This window comes from Prionailurus viverrinus, chromosome F2 (genome assembly GCF_022837055.1).
Source record: "Prionailurus viverrinus isolate Anna chromosome F2, UM_Priviv_1.0, whole genome shotgun sequence".
Taxonomy (NCBI): domain Eukaryota; kingdom Metazoa; phylum Chordata; class Mammalia; order Carnivora; family Felidae; genus Prionailurus; species Prionailurus viverrinus.
In genome coordinates this window covers 43,045,086-43,067,365 of record NC_062578.1, presented here as the reverse complement: position 1 = coordinate 43,067,365, position 22,280 = coordinate 43,045,086, and the positions used below count along the sequence as shown (strand labels likewise).

General features: G+C 38.3%; 1 protein-coding gene and 1 long non-coding RNA gene across 3 annotated transcripts; one reads left to right on the top strand and one right to left on the bottom strand.

Moving 5' to 3' along the window:
* Positions 1–116: 116 nt before the first annotated feature.
* Positions 117–19,730, top strand: MTERF3 (mitochondrial transcription termination factor 3). 2 transcript variants are annotated; one of them, XM_047841889.1, is made up of 9 exons: positions 117–370; positions 2,132–2,277; positions 2,764–3,111; positions 5,081–5,233; positions 10,115–10,304; positions 14,526–14,673; positions 15,055–15,126; positions 16,319–16,480; positions 19,432–19,730. In XM_047841889.1, the coding sequence occupies exons 3-9, from the start codon at positions 2,778–2,780 to the stop codon at positions 19,624–19,626; spliced, it is 1,254 nt and encodes a 417-aa protein (XP_047697845.1). In that variant the 5' UTR covers positions 117–370; positions 2,132–2,277; positions 2,764–2,777; the 3' UTR covers positions 19,627–19,730. The 2 variants fall into 2 exon arrangements, with proteins under 2 accessions (XP_047697845.1, XP_047697844.1); XM_047841888.1 differs by lacking the exon at positions 2,132–2,277 and having other exon boundaries at positions 121–370.
* LOC125156147 (uncharacterized) lies at positions 6,011–11,103 on the bottom strand. The gene is made up of 3 exons (XR_007148492.1): positions 11,017–11,103; positions 9,070–9,128; positions 6,011–6,093 (listed from the first exon to the last, which is right to left on the bottom strand). It is a non-coding gene; the product is annotated as an uncharacterized LOC125156147 (long non-coding RNA).
* Positions 19,731–22,280: the final 2,550 nt, after the last annotated feature.

Below are 22,280 nucleotides of genomic sequence, written 5' to 3'. Positions count from 1 at the left end.
CGCGGACTCAGGCGGGGGGCGGCGCCGGCCGTGCCCGCGCTGGCGTTCCAGCAGAAGCATCTCTACGGACTCGTGGTATTTCAGATGCCCAGTGGCCAAGGCCTAAGGGAAGTGGCGTGCGAGAGAAGAGAAGCTGTGGCCCCTGGCCGGCTCTTTTCCCACCGCCTGCCGCCCGCTCTCCCCCCGCGCAGCCTCGCAGATAGTCTCGCCCACTCCGGCCGCAGTCCACGTGGGCTAGGGTGCGCGGCGGTGGTGGCCGGCAGGGGTGGCGGGGCTGGCTGACCGGCTGGCGTGGGGTACTGCGGGACGGTCTGCCGGGCCAGCCTGGAGGCCACCCCAAAATAAACCGCGAGCTTGGGCCTCGCCACAGGTAAAGCGGGAGCCGCCGGAGCGCGAGGGGCGCGCTCCTGGTGGGGTTCGGGTCCGGATCTGCCCACGTCTAGGCCCCACCCGGGGCCTCAGGGCTCTCGGGTCTCCGCGACCCTATCGGGGGCAATTAGTCTTGTTTTGTTTTGTTTTTTTCCCTGGTCGACGACGCGAAATCTCAACCATGCTTGTCTATTAGCGTGTTTTGCGGAAGGAAGCCTAGCTTGTCAGCTGGCTTCCTGCGGAAGTTCGCTATGGAGGCTTGTTAGGAGAGGCCCCTTATAACGAAGCCTTTCTCCCATTCACCCCTTTTTCACCTCCTGATTTCGCTAATTAGCCTTACAGAGGTAGAAATCTTGAACCCTGGAAAAACAGTACTTCAGTCCCAATTACTATTCCTAGCGAGGAACTAGAGCAAGAAGTAGTGTGTGATATTTTAATGGACTTTACAGAATTCTTTAAGGCTTTTTTCTTTGATCTTCCTTAAGTTGTGTTATATTTACTGTTACCAGTACGCTGAATTTTATGCACGTCTGCAAGCGCCTTATCCTCTTTTGAATACCAAGCTAGACAAATGAGTTAGCCACAGTTGGAACTGATTCACTTCCATCCAACACACATTGGAGCAGTGCAAGGCCCTGGGCTAATGGGAGGGTGGGTCGAGAGAGGGGACCCATCCCAGCTCCCATGACCGAATAATTCATCAATTGTTAAAAGGTATCTACAGCAATGAAATGTTGAGGAAGAGAGGTTAGTGCACTTGTAAATACAAATGGGATAAACATTAGTTGTACGCAAAAGGTCTTTTAATGAATATGGGTGGAATTCAAAAGCTCATCTGCGCGATATGTGAGGCTGGAAAGTCTTTACAGTGAATGTGGGATTTAAGGAGTTTGCTTTGAAATCAAAGTAGTATGAAATGCTTCGACAAACTTAGAAGTCAAAAAACATTTTAGAGCTGCTAGGGACTTTAAGAATCATCTTACTGTACCTATAACCTTTAAAAAACATGTTATTTAAAGAATAGTTACTGAACCCCCTTCATGGGCCAATTTGCCCAGCACCACAAGAAATAGTCTTGTCAACTAGTACAACTGAGGCCTTCTGGCTTCCAGTTTAGTTCCCTTATGACTTTGTGCAGAGAATCAATGTTGTAGGTTTTAGTGGAAACTTGACAGATTTGCAGGATCATTTCCTACCAGAATTTAACAAAAAGCACCAATCCCGCAAGGTTGTTGTGCATACTTATTTCCTTTCTAAAATCATTTCAGAATGACAGACTTTGACATTTGTAAATCTCTCAGGAAATTTCCCTAAACTACAAATCTCCAGATGGAGGCTAGACCTTCAATATCTGCTCTAATTCAGATCATAAAACAAGCTGAATTCCAATATGTAGAAAAACAAGAAATTGTATGCTGCAATTAATTCAGAATTCATTTCTGTTTGGATGTGTAATCAATAATAGTGATAATGGCTAACATTTGTTGAGCATTTTCCATATGCTGGACTCCAGGCTGTGTTTTATGTGGATTATCTTATTTAACATAAAATTATATGCAGCAAGTCTACTCTTCTAATGAAGCTGGATGTAGACAAGATTTCTTCATAATTTCCTTATAAAAATCTTTTTTAAAAACCACTGCTTTTTCAGTAAAAATATTCATGTATTCATTGCTGGTTGCATATGTATTTCTGTCACTTCATTTTGCTTGCTAGTTTTGACCTTTTGTTTTTCAAAGCTTTTCTTTTTCTTTTTCTACAGCCAAAAACAAAATTTGACAAAACTGATTTTGTTTAATTCCCTTTTGAGGAACAGCTTTATCTTAACAGTGTTCAGCCCTGAGAATAAAGCAAGAAACAATCTTCTAGATAACAGTGATAATATTTTGATAATTCATTTAGGACAAGGTAGTTTTTTTATTGTTTTTTATTTTGTGACTAATGTACATACATAAAATGCATTTGAATAAGTCAGTGTTTTGATTAACAATCTGCTTCTTAAATGTCTTTCAAACCAAATTTCAAGAACACTTAATATCACCTTATTTCCTCTAAATATTAAATAAACAGATTATTGGGTTCAGCTGTAATTTAAACATTTACAGATTTTTGTTTTAAGTGTTTTTCTTATACCAATGATTTTTTTTTTTTAATTGTAAAGCAATCTTTATTTTTCCAGTTCAGAAGTTCCTGTCTTTTGGTTTATACCTGGGACTGCTTTGCTTATGCCTTTTCTTGTGCTTAGGAAACATCTGACTAATCATCTAGATTTATTAAACATCTTTCAGTTAGAAAAAAGATTCTCCAGTTTATCATTTTGTTGTTTGAATACTGTTTTAAACATCTAAGTAAAGTAAGTTTCTCTCTTTTGACTGTTACATATTTCCTTTGTAGCCTACTTAAAAAAGATGGCTTTGTCAGCCCAACAGATACCCAGATGGTTCAATTCAGTTAAGTTGAGTAGCTTCATTACAGCTACACAACTCGGAAAACAGTTTCAGAGACGAGGAAGAACATTGTCGCATGGCTTTTCTGCTCAGCCACAGATGTCCTCTGACAATTGCTTTCTCCCGTGGGGATTTAAGACTTATAGGACTTCCTCCTTGTGGAATAGTTCCCAGTCTACGAACTCAAGTAGGCAAGAGATTAGTTCTGCCCAGAGTGCTCTGCTTCCTTCCGTCAATGAGCAGACACAGAAGACACAAAAGATACCCAGCTTTGATTCTGAGCTGTCTCTAGAAGGTAATTCTGAACTTCCAGAAAAGTCCCCTTTGCCCCACTTTGTTAGTTTGAACAAGTTAACTGTTTATAGTCTGTTAGCCCATTTCAAGTTATAACTTTGTACCACACAAGGAAAAGAACAATGCTGGTTCTGTTCATTTATTTCTATTATATCTTTATTTAACTAAAAAAACAAGTTCATAAATTTGTGTATATATACACATATATATGTATATATATCATTATAGCTATCTATATGTATAACAGTTGCTTTCTAAAAACTTTATTATTTAGAATCTTTATAAAAAAATTTTCAGGTGGTAATTAGGTTTATTAGGGAATAATTTATCCTAATTTTATATGCCTGATTAGGATATAATTTTATCCAAGTAAAATTCATTGCTTTTGAATATACAGTTTTACGAATTTTGACATACACATTTAGTTATATAACAGCTCCCATAATCAACAAACCAAAAAGAGCACAAATGGGACACCCCTGAAAGCACCGTTGTGTCATTTTTTAGTCAGTCCTCTCCCTTCTATGTTTTCTATTTTAGGAATATTTATGTAAAAGGAATATTTCATCACAATGAGGTAATATTAGGTTAAGCAGAATATGAAAGAAAGATAGCTGGGTTGAGGAGGGCAGGGAGGAAAGACTGGCTATACGAAATAAGAAAGGGTAGTGTTATGAAGCAAAAAATAGAACAAAAAAATCATAGTCTTGATTCTTTAGCTTAAGGTTGGTGACAGTTCCCAGTGTCTTCCATACCTTGTTTGGTTTAAAGAAAATATCAGAATCAAGACTATACCAGAGAGGGTCATGTCCTTAGGGAAGGACTACAGGTGATAGAAACAGAGTCACAGAAGTTCTTTAAATTTTTTTTTAATGTTTATTTATTTTTGAGAGACAGAGCATGAGCAGGGGAAAGGCAGAGAGAGGAGACACAGAATCCGAAGCAGGCTCCAGGCTCTGAGCTGTCTGTCGGCACAGAGCCCAACACAGGACTCGAATTCACGAGCCGTGAGGTCATGACCTAAGCTGAAGTCAGACGCTTAACCAACATACTTGAGAATAACTTGGAGGAAAGGGGATTGCATCAAAAGACATTTCGGGGAGCACCTGGGTGGCTTAGTTGGTTAGGCATCTGACTCTTGATTTCGGCTCAGGTTATGATCTCATGGTTCATGAGATTGAGCCCCGTGTTGGGTTCTGCACTGACAGTGTAGAGTCTGCTTGGGATTCTCTCTCTCTCTCTTTCTTTCTCTCCCCCTCTCTCTTTCTTTCTTTCCCCCTCTTGCTCTCTCTCAAAATAAATAAATAAACATTAAAAAAAAAGATATTTCAGGAGATAATGATTTTAACTCATACAAATCAGGCTGGTAGAATATGTTGTATTTTGGTCCAGTTTAACAAGCTATGGTAGAATCTATCTCAAAATATACTTGAAGGTCAGTTGACCTTTAGCATTCTTACCTGTTGATTAAAAGTAAAACAAAGGAGGGGCGCCTGGGTGGCGCAGTCGGTTAAGCGTCCGACTTCAGCCAGGTCACGATCTCGCGGTCCGTGAGTTCGAGCCCCGCGTCGGGCTCTGGGCTGATGGCTCAGAGCCTGGAGCCTGTTTCCGATTCTGTGTCTCCCTCTCTGTCTGCCCCTCCCCCGTTCATGCTCTGTCTCTCTCTGTCCCAAAAATAAATAAACGTTAAAAAAATTTTTTTTTAAATAAAAAAAGTAAAACAAAGGAAACGAATTTTGTATAGGACCTCTTTATGAATAGAAACTTACCAACAGATTTCTTATCTTGGAGGAACAGCAGTTGATTTCTCTATAAATAGTCTTAACCTTACCTCTCTGAAGGTGGAAAATATTTGAACTCAGATCTTTAATTCTGAAATGGTTCCAAGATTTAAAAAGAAGGGGTTTAGCTTTAGCTGTACAGACTGGATAGCTGACTGCTTCTTTCTTTCTACATGGCTGGCTTCAAAGCACTGGACGATTTGCCTCCATTGTCTCCGTTGCAGCCAGTTTCTGAGGAGGAGGCCATTCAGATTATTGCAGACCCTCCATTGCCCCCAGATACATTCACACTTCGAGACTATGTGGATCATTCTGAGACTCTGCAGAAATTAGTGCTTCTAGGTAAGTCTGAATAACCTACAAGTACTTCTTGGTGTAGTCTTCATTTGTGTTATTTTGCCTTACTTTGTTCAAATCAGCATTCTTAATCTTTATCAAGATGAACGAAAGTCAAATAGTGTGAAAAGCCCTCTAGTGGAAACCCATATTCTCTGCTTCATCCTTCCTGACCTTCATGCCTTTCCCCAGAGGTATCCACTCAACTTTTACGGCTCTGTTTGCAGTTAACCTTTGTTTATATAATTGTTTATACTGTTATTTCTTGGTTCATCAGCTTTAGACGTTAGTTGATCTCTTGTATGTACACACATACCTTTCCCCTACTCAATTTGCCCAGTATGTTTATGGTAACAAATTTTAGATGAATCATCAGTCATCAATTAACATTATGACTATCAATATTGCTTGCTGTCCTGGGATTGTTTTCCTTCCTGTACAACTTTTCATTTTTCCATAGTTAATGATAATTCTTGTTTTTCCTTTGATTCGTTTTCTTTATTTCTAGAGCCAGATTTTCCTACACCTTCCAATAGCCTCTCAGGACAGTTTTTCCTACAGTAAACCCTATCAGGTGAGGAATTACTTCCATTCCCCCCCCCCCCAACAGCCTTCCTCCTGAAGCCCACTGCCCCCCTAATTTCGATGGTTTCTCTCTAGGCCTACTCCAGAGTATTTCAGCTTGTTGGTTGGGAGGACATACTTGGGCCTGGAGAGTTGAAGGCAGCCAAGGGACCCCACCACAGGCTTTTTTACTTGGTCCTCTCATTTTCAGTCCAGCATCTTATTTCAGCCTTCTGCTTTTCTCATTATCTCTGGGTCTGGCACTTCTCAGGCTTCGTTTTCCCATATGACAAACCTTTCTCCTAGGGGATTGAGAGGAGCAGGGTAGGTGAGGGATTCTCTGTCAAATCCATGTGCTACTCCCATTCTCCAGTCGCTGCTATAGTTTAGATCCTTATTTTTCACTGGAAAATGAGGAGTTTTCTAACTTGATATTCGTCTTATCAGCACCATTACCCTGATGATCCCTAATATCAGTTCTCTTTCTAAAATGCAGATCTGACTACATCAGTGAGCTACTTGAAGTCCTTCAAAGCCTTCCCAAGATATCAGAGCTCTGTCTGGTCTGGCCCCTGCTCACTGCTTGCCCCTTCCATCCTTTTGGTTGGCCAGCTCTGACAACTGGAAAACTTAATTCAAGTTCAAGTAACTTCTAAAATGTCTTCAGTGACCCTCCGCTCGCTGGGCGTTCCTATCACCCGCAGCTTACTGCCTTTCTTGTGCTAATAACAGTATTACAGTTGCTTACTTACCTGTTCCTATGCAAGTGACCCAAATGTACAGGGAATGGCCTTTGTTCTCACTAAGCTTCAAGTCTTTAGAAGCATCTAAATATACATCTATAAGAATAACCAGCCTACAAGGATGAAAGGTAAAGTGGTAAGTGCCACAGAAGACATATGAATAAAGTGTTTCGTGGGGTCAAAGGGGAGAGAAAGATGACATCTACTGCAAACAGAAGAGTCAGCCCCCTTCCTTTTGGAACAGCTTCCTCCAACCTTATGAGAAGTACTATGGGTAACACAAGATAAACAGAAGACGTTGCCCTGCCTTTAAATAATTTACAGCATACTTAACAGTTTTAGAATATGTTTCAGCTGTTCATCTGTATGTTGATTTGTGGACAGCACATCTTGGAAGTAATTTAAATGACAGAACAGAGGACCCATGATTACATGGTCAAACAGTATTTTTAAGGACCCTAGTGTCCTGGTGCCTCTCTGCTTCTCAGATCTATTTTTTGCCTTTCTCTGTCCATTCTGTCTGTATCCTAGGAGGCTAACCTCTGTGCACTAGAGCTCCTTTGCCAGCTGGCTTCTGGGCAGCTTCAGCCAGTGGGAGGCACTTGCAGGAGGAGAGGGAGGGCAGGTGGGAGTACTGTCTTCCCTGTTCCCTCCCAGCTTTGGGTCCTATAACTGCCTTGCTCCATGACAACAGCTCCAACTGAGCAGCCCTTTCTCAATAGCTTGCAGCTCCCTGTGGGTTTGGGTAATACTTTTTGTTGCCTGTCTCGTTAGCACTAGGGGTGCCCTTGTCGGTTCCCTCAACTCTGTGACACCACACTGTACAGTCTCTTGATTAAAGTTCTTTTTGTTTGCACTTTCTAGGGCAATCCTGCCAGACCTTGGTGGATACACTAAATATGTATAACCATAACTGAATACAGTGGTAATATTTTTAGTTACTGAACAGATAAAACCAACTTAGACTGTGGTCACTTAGATGTTAGCGTCGTGTATTATTCATTTTTTATATCCCCAGAGCCTAACAGGAGTGCCTGGTCCATAGTACGCATTCAGTGATTATTTTTTCAAGTTAATGAAATCTTGAGTAAGCCCAAGTGATTTGTGCTGACAGCAGCGTGCTCTCCTGATGAGATTCTGCTCTCCTATTGCTGTTAAAAAGCAGCTTTTCAGGATTTCTGTTTCAGCACAGTCAGGGTGTGACGGCTCACGCTGAGCAAGGCACTTCAGCACATGTCACCTGTAATATTAAATTAAATTTGAAGTTTGAACCCTTTATGTTGTTTTTAAAGCACCTCTTCCCACATTTATCACAGATTTTTAGAACTAGTTTCTGTCTTATCTTTTCATCTAACAATTTTAATTTATTTTTCCAGTAATGTTATTTTTAAATTATAAAATAATTACATCTAGTTGTTAATAATGCAAGTATCATAAGAGAAAGAACTCTCACCTTCTCTGCATATCCATTTCCACTTTCCAAAGGTAACCCTATCACCAATTTGTTAATAGCTTTCCCCACCTTTTTCTCTGCAATTTATTACAGAAAACCGTACAAGGGTTTTATATTTTTATGTAGTTAAAACTCTGTGTTCTTCTAGTAGTTGTAGAGTTAGTACACATTTAGATTCTTAATCTTTCTGAAATTTTATATCAGATGTAGAAGGAACTTTTTAAATTTAAGTATAATTGACATACGTTATGTAGTTCAGATATACAACATAGTGATTCAACAGTTCTGTACATTATATCATGTTCACCATGATAAGTGTAGTTATGAAAACAATTACTTTTCAAATGTATAGCTAGTGATCCCATTATATTTTAATGAATTGTCCATCTTTTCATCATTAATTTGAAATGTCATTATTTATGCTAATTTTTTATTTATTTAGCTCATCCTGGATCTGTTTCTGGTTTTCGTTCTGTGTGCGTGTTTGTGTAATCTGTTTTTCTGTTCATGATCATCTTATATCAATGCCTGTTTAATATCAATAAATATGGGTTTACAAATATGTGTGGATATAATAATTTATTTTTCTGGTTGTGTATACCATTAAAGAAAGAATGTTTTTATTTCTTTGCTTTTATATTTAAGATTATACAGTTGCTTCTGGAAATCAGTTTTTAGAGTATTTTTAACCTGAAGAAATATTTTTAAGAATATAAAATTTAAGTCTAACCTTGAAGTTTTACATTATCTTCAAAGGTTTATTCTAAAGGTAAGAAATAGGCCTTTCCTATTCTTGTTTTTTTTTTTAACCAGATAAAAGGAAAAAAATGAGAGAATAAAACACTCAGTTTTAATGAGAATTTTGAATTACAGGTTACTTTGATTCCCTGCCTAATTAATGTTGACATCTAATTATATCCATAACCAGAGAATACTTTAAAATAACAACTTGCTTTCTCCTTCTTCCTTTCTCCTGCCCTTTGTCTCATTTTCTTAGACTACCTAAGATTATAAGGATATGTGAGGGTTATGGGTTGTATACTTCCTGCTGTGTTGCATATTTGAGGGCTGTATATGCTCACCTGTTCTCACACAGATATTTCTTGAGCTCCTTCAAGGTACTTGTCTTTATGCTGAAGACCTGGAGATTACAATGAGTAAGACATCAGGTTATTTTTATTTCCCCTCTGGAGGGGATCATAAGTATATATATTTTTTTAAGTTTATTTATTTATTTTGAGAGAGAGAGAGGGAGAGACAGGATCCTAAGCAGGCGCCATGCTGCCAGTGTAAAACCTGATGCGGGGTGGGAACTCATGAACCTAGAGATCATGACCCAGGCCAAAATCAAGAGTTGGACACTAGGGACACCTGGGTGGCTCAGTAGGTTAGGTGTCTGACTTTGACTTAGGTCAACATCTCATGGCTCGTGGGCTCAAGCCCCGCATCAGGCTCTGTGCTGACAGCTCAGAGCCTGGAACCTGCCTCAAATTCTGTGTCTCCCTCTCTCTCTGTCCCTCCCCTGCTTGTTCTCTGTCTGTGTCTCTCAAAAATAAATGAATGTTAAAAAAAAATTAAAGATTTGGACACTTAACCAGCTGAGCCACCCAAATGCCCCATCAGAAGTATATTTTTAAAATAATGATTATAACTAAGAAAATGACAAACTTCGAAGAAAGTGACAATCATTTATAGGGTTTGTTACACTGCAGAATTACCAGTTAAGCAGTTACTGTGGAGATCACCAGGGATTGATAAGCATCCTTCAAACAATATTCAAGAAAGCATAGATAAAGGTGATGATCCTAGCTAGGTCAGTATGACTTGGTAAATTTGTTTTGGGTAGAAATTTAGCCCCAAATGCACTGTTTTCCTCTATAGATGACTTTGAAATAAGTACTATATTTCATTTTAATTTATTTTTATTTCTGCAACCAGATTAGTTTAAATATATTTAGAAATTTAGAAATATATTTAGAAATATATTTAGAAATTGCTAGTGGCCTATCTCAGTTCTCCTTTGGACAGGTTGTTGGTCTTCATCAGTAATTTTTTGTGTTTTTGTGTATGAAGTTTAATGACCTACCTAAACTGTTTTCCTCAAACAGTATTTGCAATTTATTATAGGAGTGGATCTCTCAAAGATAGAAAAACATCCAGATGCAGCCAACCTCCTTCTGAGACTGGATTTTGAAAAAGACATTAAGCAAATACTCGTGTTTCTTAAAGATTTGGGTATAGAGGATAACCAACTGGGAACATACCTGACTAAAAACTATGCTATTTTCTCTGAAGACCTTGAAAATCTTAAGACCAGGTAGGGCTGTTACAATGATTTTCACATAACCCAACAAGTGGTTATGGTTATGAAGGAAATGTATATGTAAGTTATTTTTAAGTCTCAGCTGCATAAGGATTGACTGATAACGAACATGAATGTTATTTTGTTGTTGTTATAGATTTTCTTTGATCAAGATTAAGTATCTAAGACAGTTTACTATTCAACTTCATACTTTTATGTGTTAAGCTTATTGCTGAGTCAATACTTAACTGTATCTCTTTGGAGACCAGAATAAAAAAAAATTTTTAATCCATTAGCAGATGGCTGAATTTTCTGAGAGTGCACTTAAATTATGAAAGCCTGAACTTTTTTGTGTTTTTTTTTTTTAATTTTTCTGGCCAATTTTTGATGGTAGACATTTGGCATCCTCTTGGCACATTATTGTATAATTCGCTTAATCATTTCCGTACATTGGCTATTTTGGTTGTTCCTTTTTTTCTTCTTTAAAAAGCACTTCTATAAACATCTTTGTACTTCATTCAACATTCAAAGAAAAATCTGTGAGAATCAATACAGTGAAATGAGACAGTATTGATCTGTGAGATAAGAATCCTGCTAGGCATTGGGAACACCACAGAGAACAAGACAGAGCCCCTGTCCCTAAATTCATGTTTTGAATTTACCCTCATCCCCACTTCTCACCCAAGAGTCAGTTCTTCCCTGTATTCCTAGATAAAGCACTGCTCACCTTGTTGCCCAAATTAGAAATATTGGTATTGACTTTGACTTTTCTTCTTTTAGTATCCACATCTAATAAATCACCTATGAATTCCATTTTTATCTCTCTCAAATCAGTCAACACATTTCTCTTAATCTTCACTGTGAAGGTTACCTCGGGTCCCCATCATTTCACATGAAGATTACTGCAGTAGTCTCCTAACTGGTCCACCTCTAGTCTTCACCTCCAGATTATTCTTACACTGATGCATTTCAGAGAACTGTGCAGTTCCTTGAAGCTTCAGAGTCCAGTGTCTTGTCTCTGGAATAGGAAAAATCTAAACAAAAAACTGGATTCCTTACATTGAACAATTTGAGCGGTTAAATATGTAAGGCACCTAGCTAGACTTGAGCCACAAAAGATATACATGCACACTCTCTCTTCATGGGACTTACAGTCTGGTATAATATAAATAGGCTATTAGAATACAGGAGAGAGAACGAAGGAAACGCAGTCTGATGTATCCAGCTCTGCTTCTGATTCTGGAACACTGATCTCTCCCCATTCCAACACCAGTTTGCCCTATTGTTCAAGATGTATTCAAAAGAAGTGTGTATACTAGGAGGTGGGGATTGGGAGCCATTTCAGATGCTGCCTACTGCACTGATATTATTTTTTTTAATTGAAGTATAGTTGATGTGCAATGCTACGTTAGTTCCAGGTGTACAACAGAGTAACTCAACAAGTCTGTATAAGGCTGTCTGTTATGCTGTGCTCCCCTCAAGTGTAGCTACCATCCATCACCATACAACACTATTTCAGTACCATTAACTATTACACCATATTACTAATAACCCCATTTTACAGAGGAGGCACAGAGAGGTTTAATGATTTGCCCAAGATTACGCAGGTAGTATAAGTGGCAGAGCTGGGATTCAGGCCCACTTAGTCTAACTGCAGAGTCCTGGCTACTACACCATGTTGTCTCCCCATTCCTAATTCTGTGAAGGAAACCTAAGTTTAAAAGAAGCTGACGTTACTTGCTGTAGATCATGCATGCTCCTAACAACTAAGGGATATTCTCCTGTAGACAGCATGGTCTAATGATCCCTAAACCTAGCTGACTCAAAACTCTGGAGCATTTGTTTTAATTACTTGGAATTTTTTAATAGGTAGTTTATCCACATACGACAACAAATAAGCTTCTGCTGTAAGAGTCGAGAGTAAGATAATCTTTATTTAATTGAACTTACTAGCTTTTGTCTCTGGTATGTACAGCAGTCTTATTTTCTAGGATTTCTGTAATAGCATTGGTTTCATATATTTTTTGTCTTTTGAATGCGGAAAATTTCAAATGTATAAAAAAGTTATTTGATTCTTCATAAGAATTTTCAAGTGAATAATCTGCATTTAAATCATTTAAAAAATTTTTTTGGCTGGGCCTTATATCTGAATTTTTTATTAGAAAACTTATCACCATGTAGACAAAGGTTTTGATAATGTTTTAGTCAGATACTGATTTCTGCTATGACCAAAAAAAAATGGGGGGGGGGCATGGAAGTAACCCTACTTTCCACCCACTTATTTCCTATCCCTCATCAACCTTCTGAGACCTATCTGTGGAGGCAGTACTATTACCAATTTTGTGTTCAGCGTGCTAAGAATGTTTTATCATATGCAAGCATATGTGTAGATCTGTGTGTACAAATATACATGAATCGCCATACATACAATTGACAGCATTTTTATGCATACTATTCTGCACTCCACTTTCTTACCTTAACTATATGTTAGAGATAGTTTTGTATTGGCACTTCCTATCTTTTTAATGCTAGTATAGTTCATACTGAGGATCATCTAGTCCCTTATGATAAACATGGCGGTTGTTTCCAATCTCTACTAGTAATCACAAGGCTGCAGTGACTCTCGTTATCATATGTATCATTTCACACATAGTGGTATATAAGTGTACGACAGATTTCTAGAAGGGAATTGCTAGGTCAAAGGGTATGTGCATTTATAATTTTAATAGGTATTGACAGGTGGTCCTTTGTCAGGTTGTTTTCCAGTTTACACTTCCACCAACATCTTACAGAAGCGCCAGTTTCTCTAGTACCCTCACTAATACTGTGACATCTAACTTTATGGTTTCAGTTCATTTTGTACATAAAAACTGCCTCAGTGTTGTTCCAGAAATGTTTGGAGTATCTTTTCGTATGCTAAATTTCCATTTACATTTCCTTTTTCATAAATCACATATGTCCTTTGCCATTTTATTTTATTTTTTCAACGTTTATTTATTTTGGGGACAGAGAGAGACAGAGCATGAACGGGGGAGGAGCAGAGAGAGAGGGAGACACAGAATCGGAAACAGGCTCCAGGCTCTGAGCCATCAGCCCAGAGCCTGACATGGGGCTCGAACTCCCGGACCGCGAGATCATGACCTGGCTGAAGTCGGACGCTTAACCGACTGCGCCACCCAGGCGCCCCACCTTTGCCATTTTAAAATTAGGACTTTTTCTGTCTTTTGTAAGCATTCTTCTATATTTTAATAAAAGTAGTTGTTTCTCTATGACATATTGTAAATATTTGTCATTTGACTTTGTCGATGGTGGTTTTGTTGTTGTTGTTTTTTGCCTTGCATTTAAAATATTTATATACTTAAATTTATTGGTCTTTTTTCTCATGAACTCTAAGGAGTCCTTTAAAGGAGTAGTAGTCACTTTAAAATACAAGCTCTGGTGGCATACGGTATAGAATATACCATGCCATATGGTGGCATTCAATGTAGGCATGCCCAAGTTCAAATCTCAGCTTGGTCATTAATCAGTTTGTGGTCTAAAGAAGGTATTTAACTTCTCTGAATCTGTGTTTCTTCAAATGCAATGTGGAAAACTTACCTGGTTCACATGTTTTTTGTTTTTTGTTTTTTCTGGTGAGAATTAAACATGCCCTCCTATATTTTAGGCATTTAATAAAACTGCTTCTTACTGTGCTTATAAGTTTTTAAAATCAATAATGTTATTTCATAGTCATATTTTCTATATTTTACTACCTTACTTTTGTTCCCAGAAACTGAACAGGAATTTCTCAGTTGTTAACAAAATGCACAATGGAAACCATGGTAAAAATTATTTATGAAAATAAATACTCAGGAAATTGACTAACTGAAACAACTCCCGATTTTAGCCATGCTTGAGGGTCTTTACAAAAAGAGTTTGGAATCTCTTAGTTTCTTAATTTATGGATTTTCTGTTCTTAAACAGAAACTATTTGATTTTCTTCTATCAAGTAATAAAATAAGTCAGATTAACTGAAAAGAGAATCAGTCTGTTAGTAGATTTCAGAATTATTTGGTTTCTAAGTATAAATGGGAACCATTCTAGAGTTGGATGGATGCTTGTTTTGCTTTAACCATATTTGGGCCATTACTATAGAATGTTTTTACTTATTCCTTTTTTGGTTTGTTACTTTGGGAAGTAGCATGACATTAGTAAATGTTGATCATGTGTACGTGTGTTTTTTGTTTGTTTCTCTAGAGTGGCTTATCTACAGTCAAAAAATTTCAGTAAGGCACATATTGCACAGATGGTCAGAAATGCACCATTTTTGCTGAGTTTTTCAGTGGAAAGATTGGATAACAGATTGGGATTTTTTCAGAAAGAACTTGAACTTAGCATGAAGAAGGTAAGGGGAGAATTTGTATACTTCCGTGTCAGCTTCATTTAGTAACTTAAATCTCTCATGTTTCTAACAGATACCTAGCCCATATGAATTCTATAAATGCCTGGTATTTTTGTACCAGAATGAATTACCCTGCTATGTTAAATATATAGCCATATCATTTTATAATATTCCATCAAGGTGGTGCCTTAAGTTTGGTTTCAGTGTTTGTTTTCTCCTCAAACAGTATTAAGTTTATGTGTTATCAGGCTTCCTAGCATTTTTTTTAATGGGTCATATTTTTAAATTAGTTTTGTGTTCCTTCCTAGTTCCTAGTAATGCCTTGTTTTTCCAAACTAGTTAAATATGCATACATAGTAATAATAGATTGTTTTACAACTATAGACTAGAGATCTGATAGTTCGTCTCCCAAGGCTACTAACTGGAAGTCTGGAACCTGTGAAAGAAAACATGAAGGTAGGATGACTTTAAGCTTTTCAGAAATCAGCTTTGTTGCTTAAGAAGAGGATAGATTTTGTACTGTCATTTTAAAAGAAAACTAGATTGTGAAAGAAGTTATTTCTAAAAAGATGGATATAGGAAATGATACAATAAGTATCTAGCAAGCAGTTTATTTTAGTTAATAACTTGTTCACATGTTTACCAGGTGTTATGGGAGTGAATCCCCTTGTAGACATTGAAACGTAACCCTGGAGTAATGAATTAGGTACCTGGCTGATGCCTGGAAACTGCATCTGTTGCCCAGTGTGAGACTTGAGGGCGTCTGTTGCCCAGGTTTATGTCATCTCGGTGGGGGATGAGTTTTGGAGGCTGGATCCAAAAGACTTCTGTGAAGAAACTAGTAGCCAGCACATTGCTCTTCTTAGAACTGTGCCAATTGCCAGTTCTATCACAGAACATACCAGACACTCTTTACTGTCCTTCCTTCAAGAGGATAGTATAAAGCCAAAGGCAGCTGACAAGTAAGCAAAGCTATAGTAGTATTTGAAATTATGATATAAGGCCTATTTTTCTGAGGTGCTAAAAGTGTTTCATGTCCAGTTGTTGAGGAAACTTTTATTGAGCACCTGCCTGTGCACTGTGCTAGGGGAGATAGTCCCTGCTCACATGGAGCTTATAGTCTAGTGGGGGCATAATAAACAGAGTAATAAGAGCAGTCGATTGGTGGGGGAGCATAGGATACTATAAGTGCGTACAATAACCTACATTTGGGTATTTAGTTTTATCATCTCTGTCTGGAATTTTGAGATGTAGGTTTTCCAGATAACATGTATATGAGTGTTTGGGAGCAGAGGCTCAAAAAACACTTTGAAAATCTTAACTGCTGGTCTGTGATATAAGGCCCATCCAGATAGCCTGACCAGGCCTTCCACATCCAACCAGTATTCTATTCATAGCTATGATAGTTATACCATAGTTATGATCTTCATGATGATCACCATGGCATGAGCAGTTCATCCTCAGGAGAGGGGCTTGAAATTCAGGTGACCCCAGAAGCAGGAAGTTATGAACCCTTGAGGGCATTGGCATAGCCGTCTCCAGATTCTAAGGTCCTCATTTCAAATTTTGAAGGAATCCGTGTGTCCTCTGGCCTATTACCAAAAAACTATTTCCATTCATGATTCATAGCAACTCTACTTTCTTTTAGGTTTATCGTCTTGAACTAGGTTTTAAACATAATGAAATTCAACATATGATCACCCAAGTCCCAAAGATGTTAACTGCAAATAAAAGGAAACTTACAGAGATTTTCGACTATGTGCACAATGTGATGAGCATTCCCCACCACCTCATTGTCAGGTTCCCACAGGTAACAAGCGCACAACTCGAAGAGCTGTCCTTGCCCTTCATCCAGAACTGCTGTCTGTGTGCATAGTGCTGTTCCACTGCAAAAATGACTTGCTGTTTGGAAAGGAATCGGACCAAATATAGTCTGCTTCTGAGACTGACCATTGTAGTAAGATCATATTTCTTCTGCCCATCTTTTTAATCAAGAACACATCTAGCAAACAAAGTTGAGGGATCACTTGTGAAAAGTTAACAATGTCTGGGACACCTGGGTGGCTCAGTCGGTTAAGTGGCCAACTCTTGATTTCAGCTCAGGTCATGATCTCATGGTTCATGGGTTTGAGCCTCTCATCAGGCTCTGCACTCATAGTGTGGAGCTTGCTTCGGATTCTGTGTCTCCCTCTCTCTGCCCCTTCCCCCCCCCCCAAAAAAAATAAATGAATGTTAAAAAAAAAAAATGTTTACAACTTCTGGAACACACATGGACATCTCCAGAGGAGACACAAATGATGAATCTATTTCCCTATAGTTTTTATATATTGGTCATTCTGCCTGTTGGAATCTAAGGTATTCCCTATTGTGTTTTTCTCCATTTAAATCTGAAATAGATTACTTCCCTTAAAGGTCCTTTCTATTCTATGTATACTTTTATTTCACAATCTATCTAAATCCACTAGCTAAGCCATATTGTAATGATCACCTCCCAAAGCATGAAACAGTTCTAGTTTGCCATTGTGCCAAAGCCGTATTTCTATTTTCTAATCTAATCAGACTTCCTGGTCTTTAGTAAGTGACATTATCTGCTTGTTCACAAGAATGTTAACTTTTTGAAAGTAGAGATCCTGTCTGATTTATATACTACTGGATTCCCAGTGCCTGGAACTAAACCAGGACATTTAGTAGGCACTAGATAAATATTTGCTGAACAAATGAATGATTGAATTTCATTAAAGTGATCCCCATACCCTAATTTGCTATATATGTTCTTGATACAAAGATAGGCAAAAGAAACATGACTTTAATACAGTTCAGAACTAGATTGCATTTGGTACAATTCCTTCACAAATAGCAATGTTTATTTACCTATCATACTTCACTATGAATGGGCCTTTAATAGAGAATTTTTCTGTTTCATCAAATGCGTATCTATTCATTATTAAAAGTGTCAGAAGCCTGCAGTGGTGTTACAAATTTGGCTCATTGGAACAATTATAAAGTAAGTGATCTTCAACTAAAAAGCAATGACAATTAGTTTTCCCCTGAGTGGTTAAATAATTCAGTGATAGAGCATGATAAATAATCTGATTTGGGGATACAAAAATCAATCAGACACGGTCTGTAGTCTTGTGGAATTTGTAATCTAGTGTGGAAGACAAGCTTCTAAAATGTAATTAATTTACATAATGTTAGAGTCTTAACCAGATACCTTGTAGAGCTATTAATTTAATTTAGAAGAAGTAGGAAAATCATAGAAATAATGATAGCTACTAAGTGCTCACTGTGTGCCAGCTCTGTCTTTACTGTTTTGCTTGTATTGATTCATTTAGCCCTCACAGCAACCATATGAGATGGGTACCGTTATCCCCATTTTACAAGTGGAGAAAGTGAGCATAAAAGAATTGTCCAAAGGCTACCTAGGTGTGCTCGCTTCGGCAGCACATATACAAAGGCTACCTAGGTAACAAGGGACAGAGCCAAGATTACAACTCTGGCAGTCGAGTTTAAAAACCCATCCTCTTAACTAGGATATGCTATCACTCTAAGAACTGACACTGTCAGTAGAATGAGTGGGGTCTCAAAGATGGACAGAAGCTTTCTGAGGAAACTATAAACTTGACCAGATGCATCAGAATCACTTATTTAAAAACACAGACTTTTAGGCATGCTGACCCCTAACTTCTGGGAAGCCCAGTTATAAAACTGTGACTTCCTTCTTGGGATTCTCAGAGTCCTAGGGGTCTGGCTAATATTGTTTAAAAAAAATAATAATAATGGAAAAATACATTAACTCACAGGGCTGTGAGGGAACTGATACAGACCTTAAAGTTTTGGCTGGTGCTTTAAAACCAGTGGTGTGAAGCAAATTTTCTCTGGAAAAAAACAGTTCTGGTTGGTCTATTTCTGATTCCCTTTTAAAGTTGCTGCCACTTATGCTACTTCTTAGGAGTTTTAACCCAAGATGGGTAAGACATGCTTTCCCAAGTTGCTCTCCTAGAGGCCAGGTTCATTTCATTCTGATGCTAATCAGAGAGAGGGAGCAAGCAGGAATTTTACAAGAATAATAAGGAAGCTTCACAGATTCACAGATTGTGAAATCTTACAAATTTTTTGGTACCATTGACCTTGATTTCTAACCTCGGTTCTCAAACTTGGCAGTCATCAGACTCACCTGGAGAACCTGTGAACCCCATTCAAAGTTTCTGATTAAGTACTTTTAGGGCAAGGCCTGAGGATTTGCTGTTTTAACAACATGTCCTCTATCTGGATTAGTCAATGTTCTTTGCCTACAATATAGCCCTTAATTACTTTATAGTTGTTCTGTTTATTAGTTTTGAGTCCCTTTTTAATCATAATTTCTTAGCAGAAGCTATATGGTTTAAACCCTGTGGCATTTATCATAGTTATTGAGTATGTAGTCAGTACTTTATAGTTGTTAGCCTAATGAAAGTTTTTAGTGAAGGGGCGCCTGGGTGGCTCAGTCGGTTAAGCATCCGACTTCAGCTCAGGTCATGATCTCATGGTTTGTGGGTTCGAGCCCCATGTCGGGCTCTGTGCTGACAGCTCAGAGCCTGGGGCCTGCTTCTGATTCTGTGTCTCCTCTCTCTGCCTCTCCCCTGTTCACGCTCTGCCTCTCTCTTAAAAATAAAATAAACATTAAAAATTTTTTAATTTTTAGTGAAATAGACATTTTTAATAGTTCATCTTTCAGTGCACAATGTTTTTTTTAACCTTTTTTTTTTTTTTCTTTTCTAGGTATTTAATACAAGGTTGTTTAAAATCAAGGAAAGACATTTGTTTCTTACCTATTTAGGAAGAGCACAGTATGATCCAACAAAACTTAACTACATTTCTTTGGACAAATTAGTGTCTGTGCCTGATGAAATATTTTGTGAAGAGGTTGCCAAAGCCTCAGTACAGGACTTTGAAAAATTCTTAAAAACTCTCTAGTGTGTGATGAATGTTAAGATGTAATAATGTAAAATGAACGTGTATATGAATGGATGATATATATTTAGTTTTAAATAAATGCCCAGCCCTCGATTGATACTGGCGCAATTTCTTGATATTGTGAATTTGGTTACACTTACAGTACATCTTTCTTACAAGTTCCTAGTGACATAATTTTTCTTTAACTCAACCATTTCCTTCCTTCTCAGGGAGAACAGAACTTAAAATACAGCAAGCTTCGAGAGAGAGAGTCACTTTACTATAGGCTGGCACATTGTCATTCTGGTGAAGATGAGAACAAAGGTTTTCCTCTGATGTTTACGGGTCTTTTAAAGTGGTTTTGTCACAAGACATCTTTATTTTCTTTGAAATATAATGAGTTTCTGGAGCATGCTATATTATTATTCACCTAATATCTATTATTCATTTAGATAATGCTACAAGACACATTCTATTTTGGATTATCTGCACTGTTATCTTCCTGAGCATAGATATTCAAAGTTGCCCACAATTGGCTACTGAGAATCAGGAAAGGAAAAAGGAGCGGAAAGTAGTTTGAAGGGAAGTGGAAGGCAATGAGACATAGAAAAAGGCTATAACAAACCTTTGACTTCTTGCCAGTATGCAAAGATTTACAGCATGAGCGGATACTTTTTTCCCCCATTTGTCATTTAGACATGTAATCCTGGGCCAATAATTTAACCTCTGGGTCTAGTTCTTATTTGTAAAAAACAAGGTGTTGTGACTTTAGCTATCTGCTTTGGGATCACAGGCTAGGTAACACTGGTGGTTCCCAGTGAACCACCCTGGTATTTGCACTCCTTGTCCCCTTCCACACTGACCCTGGGCCAATGAGATTTGGTCCCTGAGGCATTCTCAAGCAGAAGCTAGACAAGTATTTGCACATTGGGGCTTGTCCTCTTGGAACCCTGAGCCACTATGGAAGGAGGTCGGGTGACCCTATTAGAGAAAGGAGGTGGAGAGAAAGACGTGCCTGGTCAAACCTCAGCTGTTCCAGCCATGCCAACAGAGCACCACATGTTTGAGGGATGAAACTATCTCCGATATTTCACCTCAGCAGATACCACATGGAGCAGAACTACCCAGCTGAATTCAAAATTTGAAGAAATAATAAAGTGTTTTAAACCACTAACTTTGGGGGTAGTTTGTTGTGCTCCAGGGTTCTGTGATGTGCTGTATGTATGTCCCGCAACCTCATGAGCAACTAGATTTGTAATTGATCGGGGCTAAGTATAGTAGCCTTCCTGTTAGGTATTTTATTCATTTGCCCAACAGATTTTTGAGTTCATAAAATGCAGTGGTGAGTGTGGCATAGATACATGCCTTCATGGAATTCTCTAATGAATGAGATCAATACAAAGAAAACAAGAAGGTTCAGCTAAACAACAACTGGTCTATGGCTCAGAACCTCATTTTGCCCTTATTAAAAAACCACTCATATCAGTCAGAATAGGCTCTCATGAATAGTCCTAAAGCCTTAAATGGTTTAGAACCACAGAAAAATTTGTCTCCTACATGTCCAACTTGGGACCAAAAGAGCTGTGCTCCATATCATCTTTAGCAATAGAAGTTGATGGAACCTCCACTGTGTCTTAACTATAGCCCAATCCATGAAAGGGGAAAGGAATGTGAATTGTTCTTAAAAACTTCTCACATTTTTCTTGGCCAAAGTGTCACATGGCCATGCCTACCTTTAAGGGAGTAGAGAAGTGCAATCCTACCCATGTGCCTGGAGGAAATCAAACATATTTTTTGAATCAATACTAATGACTGCCAGCAAACATCCAGGATCTCTAGGCTCAATACCTTTAGGAGCTGGATTTTGCAACAGTCTTGGATATCTGACGTCTTGACAAGGTCTTCCTTCTCTTACTGCCTTCACCCTATAACCAGCAAGCTGAAACTTCAGGGTAATGAGGAAGGAAAAAGAGTTTAGTAGAGCACTGGTAAAGTAATGTGCCAGTGTAAAATGTATTGCATTTCTTCACATCTTTCAGACTTCACTTTGGCTAGTGTAGTCTGGGAGCAGCCCTCGTCAGTTTTTAGTGCTGCATAAGGACTGAGTAGTGTTGAGAATCTGGTGGCACAAAAGAAAAAAGGGGAAGGCAGTAAAATTTTAGGACTGGAATGTGACCAAGACCATTAAATCTAACCTTTTGAATTTACAATGAGATGGCTTTCTATATGGTTCCAGTTCTCAGCTTAAGCCTGAAGAAAACAAAAGTAGATATTTGTGGGTACTTGCTATGGATTGAATTGTCTCTCCAGAATTCATATGTTGAAACCCTAACTCCCAAGGTGATGGCATTTGGAGATAGAGCTTTTGGAAAATAATTAAGTTTAGATGAAGTAATATGGGTGGGGCCTTCATAATGGGATTTAATGCCCTTATAATATAGGCACAAAAGAGCTTGCTTTCTCTCTGCCATGTGAGGACACAGTGAGACTGCAGTCCTGCACCACCCACAGGAAGACCATTCAACTGAAACTGTGCTGCCACCTTGATCTTGGGCTTCTAGCCTTCAGAACTGTGAGAAATACTTTTGTTTTTTAAGCTATCCAGTCTCTGGTGTTTTGTTACAGCAGTTCAAGCTGACCATGACAGTAATGCTGCTAGAGGTTCACTAGTAACT

Excerpts from the sequence above, each read along its gene's own strand:
- MTERF3 (XM_047841889.1), top strand. The coding sequence starts at position 2,778 with ATGGCTTTGTCAGCCCAACAGATACCCAGATGGTTCAATTCAGTTAAG. Across the intron at positions 14,674-15,054 it reads TTGAACTTAGCATGAAGAAG|ACTAGAGATCTGATAGTTCG; the intron begins GTAAGGGGAGAA and ends TTACAACTATAG. Across the intron at positions 16,481-19,431 it reads TCATTGTCAGGTTCCCACAG|GTATTTAATACAAGGTTGTT; the intron begins GTAACAAGCGCA and ends TTTCTTTTCTAG.